This window comes from Nannospalax galili, unplaced genomic scaffold, assembly GCF_000622305.1.
Source record: "Nannospalax galili isolate Female #2095 unplaced genomic scaffold, S.galili_v1.0 scaffold307, whole genome shotgun sequence".
In the NCBI taxonomy this organism is placed as follows: domain Eukaryota; kingdom Metazoa; phylum Chordata; class Mammalia; order Rodentia; family Spalacidae; genus Nannospalax; species Nannospalax galili.
This window is the reverse complement of record NW_008359625.1, coordinates 7154416-7165213: the sequence shown is the minus strand read 5'-3', so window position 1 is coordinate 7165213 and position 10798 is coordinate 7154416. Positions and strand designations below refer to the sequence as shown.

Sequence of the window (10798 nt, the reverse complement as noted above, 5' to 3'; positions counted from 1 at the left end):
GTCATAGTTTAGTCAACTAGTTTAAGGAACAAAATACGTATCTAGTCAAGGTTTTTCACCCAAGCCTTATCTACATAGCACATGATAATTAAAAGTACCAGTCTGGTAGAACTAACCTTCTTGGATGTTCAACAGCCATACTTTGAGGCCTATACATTAATGTGGTCAGAGGGACTTACAGGACAGCTTTTGCCCCTTGCCCTCCAAGTTCTACTAAGTACCAGGGAACTATGGAACATCTCTCAAAATGTCCTGTAACTTTGGTGAGTCATTTGTCCTCTTGTTCAGGAAGGATATGGAGACCCTACGAGATGGACTTGAACCAGTGTCCAGTCTACAAAGAGGAGGGTCAACTCAGAGGAAACATCTCATTCATGCTTCCAAGTGATGCCAGACATGGTCAAGCAGGATCTTTGACTTATCTTCACACAGATGGAACTGGTAAAAGAAAGAAGCCAGGAGCTCCTCCCAAGCCCATGTGACCCCTGAGGAACAACAGATCTTACATGACATTAGGCTTAAGTCCATATAAAAAGTTATTTAGACAATTATTTCTCATTGATGATTTGGTTCTGAATCAGAAAGTGCTGCTCAGATGTAAGACTTCAAATCTTGGTCTGCAACACTGTAGTGCCCACCTGTAGCTCAGGGAGACAACCTGCTATTGTTCTAAAATGATGTGTGAATAAATCTGCCCCCCTATCTAGAAGCCTTTGAGAAGGAACTGACACTGATTCTAACCACTCCAACAGCTATCAAAATACCTGAAAGCAAATTCTGAATCTGTCACTCTAGAGTCCAGCCTTGAAAGGCAAAAGAAAAATGAGGAGGAACCCAACAAGAGGAATGCTTTTGGAAGCCCTTGTCAAGAAACTCCAATGGACTCTCATATGAACATTTGAACACTGCCCTGTTCTGACTTTTCTCTAGTTCCCTGTCTAGATCTTGTAATGCTAATTACTCTTGTCTTTTCTTCTGCTTCACATTTCCTAGTCAGGATTCAAGGACTTACTTTTCCCCCTAGAGATAAGAGTTATGCAATTTGGGGGCCTTTTAGGTAGATCCACTGAAGGGGTACTCCAATTGCCTCACCCTGCATCCCTGTTCAGCATGGAAGAAGCCAGAGCGGTCTGCGTCCCGATTCCCTATTGGCAATTTGGGTAACCTCTTCAGAGGATGGTGTGATAAGAATAGGAGGTAGGAATTGGCTAGGCAGTTAGGGTAAAAAGACCCCAAAGAAAAGTAGCCAGTTTCTTGGCTAAAAGTCAAAATGTCCTTGGGACTGTTAGCAACATAGTCTGTTCCAAAGGCCAAAAATGTCAAAAGTATTTAGAAGCTTGTATCTAATCCTTTAAAGGATTTTAGGGTTACCTCTTCAGAGGGGGGAATGTTAGAGTAGCCAAAAGCCCCATAAAAAAATAAATAAATTGAAGAAGAAAGATTACATGAACTCATCAGAAAAAAGTGATGGGGAGATATGGGAGGAGTTGGAGGGAGTGGGCATGTATTTGATTAAAACACCTTATATACGCACGTATGAAATTCTCAATATTGGTTTTTTTTGGGGGGGGTCTTTTTTGAGACAGGGTCTCCCTGTAGCTCCCAGCTGGCCTGGAACTCACTATGTAGACCAGGCTGGCCTTGAACTCACAGAGATCCGCCTGTCTCTGCCTCCCAAGTGCTGGGATTAAAGGTGTGTGCCACCACGCCTGGCTTAAAGTAGTTATTTTTTTAAAAAAGAATTTAATTAGGATGCTGATTCAGTATCAAGACACACACACACACACACGTGCACGCACAAATTAATTAAATGTTCATCTAGTAAGTCAGTTAGAAAATGAAGTTTTAAGAGCTCCTATTGATAATAGCATAACAAATGAAGATAACCAAGAATAGATCCAACAAGGAAACCATAAAACTTCATTGAGAGATACTGAAGGACTAAGTATCTGAAGAGATACAGCATGGCTTTATGTCAGAAGAGTCAATACTGTAGAAACGTCACTTCTCCTTAAACTGATCTATGGGTACAATGCAACCCAGAGCAGTATTATATACCTTTTATGAGGAACCTAATAAAATATTCTAAGATAGTGATATAAATTATGGGGCTGCAGAGATGGCTGAGTAGTTAAGAGCACTTGCTGGTGTTCCACACAACTTTAATTCAGTTCCCAGTACCCATGTTGAACAGCTCACAGTCACCTGTAACTCAAGCTCCAGAATATTCAAGGGACTCCAAAAGTAAGGAGAAGAGGAACTTATTACAAAACTGTAATAACAGAACCAAAGCACAAGTATAGAAACTACAGGGACCAGTGGAAACGTTTACATGTCTATAGATACTTGATGTATGACAATGAGTTGAGGTCAATGAACAAAAATGAACATTTCCATAGGTGGGCTTGAACAACTGGCTATTTTAAATGAATAAATATAATTAGAGCCTTATCTACATCATTTGCAAAACTCATTTACAGGTGGCAGTTTGTTTTTAAACAAAAATGGAACCACCTGATACATTTTAAGTTGGGTTTTTTTATTTAACAATATATGGTGAGCATCTTGCCACATAAAGATTAAATATTACTTTAAATAAATGTGCTAACATTTATTTAATCAGTCTGATTATTTAATGTTTTGCTATTAAACAATAAACATACTTATTTAAGATATTCCAACTCTCTCATACTCCATACTCCTAATGCTGATTTCATATTATGAATATACTACTTTTAATGATAAGCAAACATTTCAAGCCATTACATGGCCGCTATATTGTCTTTAAATATTTCATTGTATTTGCTTTTGCAAAGTGGTAAGGGAAAAGAGAGAAACTGAGTATGTTTCTACTAGTGATAAGAAGCATAGTATCACAGGCTTTGTAATTAGCACAAAGATACAAGCATTCAGCATCTGAATGTGGCTAATCTAGAGCTACAATCACCACTCACTGAGCTCAAACTATTCACAGGTATTCAGTCTTCAGAGAAAAGAACAATGGCAAAAGAACATGGAACAAATACTAAAACTGAATTCTTAACCAAAGACTAAGAATAATGAAAATGTGTAATAGAAATTTTATCTTCCTTTTAAAAATTCCCCTGGAACAGAATCTACTTTTTTAAACCTAACCCACTTTCTTTCACCAGTGTTTTCAGAATTCCATGTAAGTAAGCAAAGGCCTTATATACTTACCCAATCATTTCCATCAGATATTTACACTTAATAGGCTCACATCTACATTTAGTAGGGCAAGGGGTACGCATGTATTTTAGGGACTTTATATATGTTACCAAGTTGCCATTGAGAAAGAAGGCTCCAGTTTACATTCACATTAGGAATATATGAGACTGCTCAATTCCCCATGTACACCAACCTTGAGCACTATAGTGCTTTTTAATGCTTGACAACTCAAGGTACTATTTTAATTTGCATTTCTTTGAGGATGAGCATTTATTGTGCCCTCATCTATAAAATATAAACATTATGAAATTGTGGGCTTGAGGATTACATAAATTAATATATATAAAATTCTTGGGACAATGCCTACCACATAGTAAATACTCAGCAAATACGAGCTCTTTTTCTCAAAATGTATTCTCTTATGTATTTTCTAATTTTACCCTTGGCCATTGTTTAATATTAGTCCTCTGTCCACCCCCTATTGATTTATTTGAGGACTCTGTGATAGGGAAAGCTAGTAACTGCTGTTCTAGCACAGTCTAACATGGTTCCCAATTGTCATTCAAAAGTCTATCCTTTTAAATACGTAGCTGCATGCAGCAATATATATTTCACTTGGGTGTCATGCTCAGAAAACCTTTGTACTTCATAATGACAGCCAAAATTTAAATCTTACTCTAACACTTCAGTCATCTAGTTACAGTGAATTTCATTCTTTCTTTAATTCAATAGAACAGGAATCAATTTATAAGGCAAAGGAGCTGTGTTTCCAAGTATTTTGCAACAGACACGTGTTCCTTTTACAAGCAGGCAGCTCAGCCCTCCAAACATTAATGCTGGGACTAAACTTTTGACTACATTGCAACTCCATCTGCCAATTTTCTGACTGGCTAGGATAATATAATAGTGATTAGACTACTTTGATTTGCATAAAAGCTGAAGATATTAATTACCCCACAATTAAGAATGACTTCTATTGGTACTGTCATTAACACCAATAACTAAAGTTTCCTCCATTCTAGGGTCAGTAAACTTTCTCTGAAAATGGTCAAATGATAAGTATCTAAGGCTTTTAGGCCACATAGTCTCTGTCATATAGAAATGAACATGTCTGTGTTATAATACTGCTTTATTTATGGATATTGAAATGTGAATTTCACATATTTTTCATGTCACAAAGTATCATTCGTTTGACTTTCCAGCACTTATAATTAGAAAATCAATTCTTTGCTTATAGGCCACTTAAAAGCAGCTGAAAGCCTACTTTGCTTTATTTCACCTTCTGTGCACTATGCTGTTTCTGTGCACTGTCTATAGCAGCGCTACCCAGGGTTCACATCTGTGCATTTATATGGAAGCTACTACCTACAGAAGCCCATTGAGCACTTGAAATATAGCTAGCAGGACTGAGGAACAGCACTTTAAACTTCATTTTAGTCCAATGTAATTTCAATTTAAATAGTCACATGATGCTAACAGCAACAGCTGTGGACATTGCATGTCTATAGACTGCATCCTAATTAAATCATAAATATGAGCCTGCATATGGTGCCATACTGGCCTGTAAGTCCAGCATTTGGGACGCTGAAGCATCATGAATTTGAGACTAGCCTGCACTACATAGCAGAACCCCGTCTCACCCAAAACAACAACAAAAAAGGCCCTTGTGTATAAATATCGATCTGTGTGTTTCTGCTAGGGATGAATCTGTATGCTTAATATAGTCACAAAAATAATGGATACTTAATCAAGTAAAAGTTCAACATTTTTTCCATTCCAGTGACTTTAAGAGTGGCTAGCTTTTCACTTTTCAAGACTTTGTCCTAAGTTGTCCGAAGGTCAACCAGGCAACGACCAAAATCCTTGTTCAGAGCCCTTGAGCCTCTACACCAGAGTGCACTGAGCTGCTCTCGGAGCACAGGGCATCCTCCTGTACTTGCTCCTTTCTTCTATCCCCACAGCAAAAAATACAAATGCTGAATTAGTGCAGGAAAAGCCTGTCTCTCTCACACCAAATACTTTTTAAAATGAGCACACTTACCATCAGGTCAAGCTGGCTATTCCGAGTTGTGATGGACAGCTCAATAGTGGACAACTGTACATCTTTCCAGACCTCTGTGTTCACCTCTCGGGAGAGGGCTGTGGGAATCCATCAGACATGGGTCAGCTTTTCTACTGACATTCACAGACACCCCAACCACTGAGCTGCCAGGGGCACAGTGTGGCTTCCTCAGCCCTTCTCCAAACTCTGCACTTGAGCTATTTTTCCTTTCATGCACAGGGATAAAGCACCAGGTGCAAAGCAGCTCTCCATGCTTAAAGAACTCTTGATGAAAGCAGCCACAACAGTACAAATGTCAATGACAGAAAGGGTGCTCAAGAAACGCTGTGTCCACTCACAAGACACAGATCCTGCTCTGGCGGCACCTAGAGGTCTGAATCAACAATGCTGGAATGGCTCCTCCAGCCCTAGTTAAGTATCTAAAACTGATTCTGGGTGTCTGATTGAGGGTACTTCTAAGCTGAGTAGGGCTTGCAATTGGCAGTCACCATGTCGCTCACCATCCTGTGGTTGTGCCCAGAATGAGGCAAGCCTGCGTAATATTCTCCTGTACAGAGAAGGCCGGGGAGGGGTCTCTTCAGGCCCACTGGGAAGCCTCTCCGTAGGTCCTGTGTAGGAGATGGAGGCCTGATGAGTCTGGGGCCACTCCTGTTAATGGGGAAGAAAACAACTTTGTTATATGTACCTAATTCCTAACTTTGCTCTGCAAAGGTTGGCGTTCTAATAAGCTAATAAATGCCTCAATGGACAGACTCCTCTCTACTGTGGAAGCCCTCAATCTTCCTTTTCCTCTTCAAACTACCTTGAAAACCATGAACACCAACCAGTGACTGTTCTCACTACTGCTCCTCCTGACATACAACAGAGAAAAAACCGAAGTGGACTGATGGCTACGGCTTATGTGTGCATAACAGAAGTCACTATGAATGAGCATACAGCGGTCCCATTAGAACTTACCTTTGCTTTACAGACGACGCAAAAATGAAACTACTGGAGTCAGTTGCACCACATCCCCAGTTCACTGTTGGCATCACACTCCACAGAGGCCAGAATGCTTTGGTGCAGTTCACAATTCAAATCCAGCCCAAGGCCTCTCACTTCTAATTCAAAGCCCATCATTCTCAAACTAGATTTTAAAAAATTTTTATTTTACTTATTATCACTGTTATTATGAGGGGGCAGGGGGAGGGGAGGAGGAGGGGGAGGGAGAAGGGGAGAGTTGTTGGGCATATGTGGTGCTGCTGCTGTGTACATCAAGGCCAGAGGACATTTGGGAATTGGTTCCTTCCTTCCACCGTAGGTGCAGGGACTGAACTCAGGTCATCAGGCTTATGCAGCAACTGTTTTTTATCCTCTGAGCCATCTCACCAACCCTCACACTAAATATTTTGTCATCCTAGCACCCCAAGTCTAGTGTCATCAGGGATCCATCTACAGGAAAAATTAAAGCCATACCCGAGCATCTCAGCATGTGACATCACCTGTATTTCACCACACCCACCACGTCTGTGGCACAGCCTGGCCCTTACTGTGATGTAAAACTATTCCACCTTGGATAGCCAAAACCCTGACAGCCTACTCTAATCACATTCCATGTTCTTATGGTTGATTCTTTTGTGCGTACTAAGTCTTATAGTGAACTAATTCCCTGCTGTCAAGTTTCCACGGACTGAATTAGAAAGCAGTAACAACCCTAGCTTCTCTTGTTTACACCTTCCAAGTCCAGAAGCTGGAATGCCTGGGCCCAGCCATCCTCCCTTCCTGCCAGTAGGTATCCCTGAGATGCATTCACTGCTTCTTCACGCAGTAAGGAAGCTTCTGAGGGTGGTCTCTGCACCAAAGGGCTGTTTTAGGTGGATAAATTCCATCTGGAATATTAGGAAATTAGACCGTGTCTACATATCTAGGCTATGCCTTTCACTCCTGCTCACATTTAGGAAGCTGACACTGTTTTAACTCCAATTGTCTTGTTCCTGTATGTCTTTACAACTTCGTTTAAATTCAGAAGGGGAAGAGAAGGATGCAGTTTTGGTCTCTAAAGACCCTAGCCATACTGGTTTTCAATCACACAGAGAATTCCTATCTTTGACCATTCCATTTTCTCTCAGAGCCAAATTAATAGTTGATTCCTTTACATACCTTTGTCTATTACTTTGCCCCTTTTGAACGTTTATTCATTTACAAAGGGTTCCAGTTCTGAATCAGTCTTGTGACTAGGTTTCTGTACTCCTGCATCAGGCCTCAATATTCATTAGAGAACACCATCCTCCTGCTGAGTATTGACAGAAAACACACCCACTCAAAGAACACATCGGGGTCACTGCAAATTCCAGGACCCCCCATGCTGCTTGGTAGTCCTAATCCTCTTGACTTCCATATTTAGATCTTCTGTGCCACCTTTGCCAACCATCTGCCACTTTCAGCTTCAATGAGCATACTGGGTATAGCGGTTAGAAAGTCCTAAACCCCCATAAGCTCACTTTCACCCTAACCTAACCTCTACTCTCCCATTTCACGGAAAAGGGCATCCCTTCCCCATCCAAGGATAATGCAGCCCTCTGGATCCCGCAGCCTTCCATCTGTGCATGGGGTTTTATCAGCTCAGTCATGTTTTCTGTCTCCTTTCTATTCCCTTCCCTCCAGTCTTCTTTTCTTCTGCTTAAGATATACAAAGACATGGACATTCATCCAGTCATAAAACCAGTCCTCTACTGCTCTCCCCTTTCTCTCAGCTATTTTCATCTCCTCCTCCTCTTCAAAGTCAAGTACCTTGAGGAAACAGTCTACTCGTGCAGTCATGACATCATTACCATTCATTCCCTCACTTTCTTCAATTTAGTCCAAAACCTCCTATTTTGGAAGTTGCCAAACTACTGGTAGCTATCAAGTTCAGTGGACTTTCCTGTTTCTACTCATACTCTGCTGTCACTTCTTAAAATTTGTGCTTTTCTTCGTGAAGTTCCTCTTCTGTCGGCTGCAATTTTGGGATTCTCAGATGTCTCAGTAATATCAGTCATTTTTTCTAACTTTCTAAATGTTTATATCCCTCTGTGCTATTCCTGGCCTCTGTTCCTAATGGTAACTTCACCAAACCCACAATTTCAATGCCAGCCACATACTTATGACATGGAAATCTACTTCTTCACCCTAGACCCCTCTGTTGAGTTCCAGACCTTAATCACAGTTATTTCTGAACTTGTTTGTACCACATGCTACATTCAGCACATACCAAACTGAAATTTCACCTTCTTCCACAAACTTGGTTTTACTTTCTTATCATCAATGTGAATGGGAAAGTGAGTCACACAACTTTAGTCCCTCAGACCCGAAAACTGGCAATTCATTGTTCTTCCAGCTTTGACTTCAACAGCACTGACCCATCTTGCACTGTCAGTGCTCACTGTTAACAGCTGTAATCTATACCTCTCCACTTACTTTTCCCCATCACTGGATGACCAAAAATCTCTCAGCGGTCTTTGCCTTTAGCTACTCATATCCAATCTTTTGTCCACATTGCTGGAAATAAGTTTTTCCAAAACACAGATCTGATTATGTCAAGGCCTGCCTGACCTTCCCGCTTCATTTGCAGACATTTGGCATTGATTTTAACTGAAGACCATGGCTTACCACAGTGACTTCACACAGTCTATCTCTCTACTCTCTAATCCTGTATAGTTCTAAGACTAGCATAAATTTCACCTCCCTCAGGAAGGTTTTCTGACTCTCAACTTTAGATGGCCCTTTCCTCTGCTCCCGTCCTGCCCTCCCACATTTCTCTCCATCTGTCAGATCACTGATGGACTTGGCACAGGATTACTTCCTGAGGCTGAGAGCCTGTGCAATTTGGCCTCATAAGCCAAGCACAACCCAAATAAGCACTTGCTCAATACATAGTGGAAACAGTTGATAGTATTTAGAGCACCACCATTTAAACAGAGAACTCCTACATCCACCAATGAAATGATGCTCTTTAACAATACTTTTTATTAATGTTTGCCTTGGGTGTAGAAAAAGTCTAGCCTTCCTAATTTGAACTTTAAAATTTTTATATTTACTTCTAGTGCTTTACTGACTTATTTTTTACATTAATTTTTTAATCCAGCTGGAATTAAAAAAATATTTTATTTATTACTTTTATGTGTATGAGTGTATTGCCTGCATGTAAGTAAGTGCACCTGTGTTGTGCAATGCCGCAGAGGTCAGAAGAGGGTTTCGGATTCCCCTGGAACTGGAATTTTTTAAAAAATTTTTATTATTTTTATTTTATGTGTATGAGTATATTGCCTGCATGTATGTGAGTGTATCCATGTCATGCAATGCCATGGAGGTCAGAAGAGGGCTTCGGATTCCCCTGAAACTGGAGTTAAGGATGGTTCATAGCCACCATGTGGGTGCTGGGAATCGAACCCAGGTCCTCTGCAAGAGCAGTCGGTGCTCTTAACCACTGAGCCATCTCTCCAGCCCCCAACTGGAATTTTTTAGAAGGTTAAGGGAGTTATATTTTCCAGTGGATATACATATTATTTTTATAATTAGAGGAATACAGATAACTTTAAATGTTAAAAATGGAACCAAGTTTCTCACTACTGATTTTCAGATTAGCCAACCAAACTGTAACTGTACTGTTTATATGTGCATAAAAGATATAGTAGATAGTTCAGCTATTAAGAGTGACTTTTATTAGCATGTCATTCATATACATCTGTTGAGCTTTTTTTGCCTATGCCAAGATTTTTACTTTTTATTTTGTTTTGGGGTTATTTCTTTCTTTTGTCTTTCTCTCCCCCTTTCTCCCTCTCCCACTCTCCCCCCTTCTCTCCTTCCTTTTTTCTGTGTTGGTAATCAACCCCAGGGCTTTGCACATGCTAGGCAAGTGTTCTACCACAGTGCTAGGCTATGCCTCAGGTTCTAATACTTATTAATATATTGTATATAGAGGCTGGAGAGATGGCTCAGTGGCTAAGAGCACTGATTGCTCTTATAGAGGACCCAAGTTTGGTTTCCAACACCGACATGGCAGCTAACAACCATCCATAACTCCAGTTTCATGGGATCCATTGCCCTCTTCTGGCCTCTATGGGCACTGCATGCTCATGTTACACTTACATATATGTAGGCAAAACACTCATACACATAAAATAAAAATAAATTTAAAACAAATTTAAAGCACCTATAATGTACTGTATGTAGTAGCACTGCCCAGCAGAACTTTCTGATGATGGAAGAGTTCCGTATTAGTACTGTCTAATATAGCAAGTACTATCCACATTTAACTAGCAGTTTGAAACCTTCTGATATTATATACAAGCCTATGTAATTACTATGCATTATATATATGAATAATATATATTCCAGTACAAATCTTCAGTTCATGCCCAGGTAGTAATAGAGACACACATACAAATGATCTAGATATTCCATTCATTCTGTTCCAGGTTTGTCTGGCAAGGATGAGTCAACAACAAAGGAAATATTTAAGGACAAAGACATATGGGTTTGGCCACAGGGAGAATGAGTATATATATGAGAAGTCCTTGCTTATCAAAACAA

The 10798-nt window shown here is 40.2% G+C and overlaps 1 protein-coding gene across 5 annotated transcripts in view; it reads right to left on the bottom strand.

Annotated features, from left to right (window-relative positions):
* The window catches only part of Agk (acylglycerol kinase), a 94240-nt gene that overhangs the window by 15097 nt on the left and 68345 nt on the right, over window positions 1-10798 (bottom strand). For all 5 annotated transcript variants that reach the window (XM_008823526.3, XM_029558859.1, XM_008823527.3 and 2 more), the window contains exons 12-13: window positions 5749-5896; window positions 5228-5325 (exon numbers count right to left, since the gene is read on the bottom strand). In XM_008823526.3, the coding sequence (XP_008821748.1) occupies window positions 5228-5325; window positions 5749-5896 (246 nt within the window). The remainder of the gene's footprint in view (window positions 1-5227; window positions 5326-5748; window positions 5897-10798) is intronic.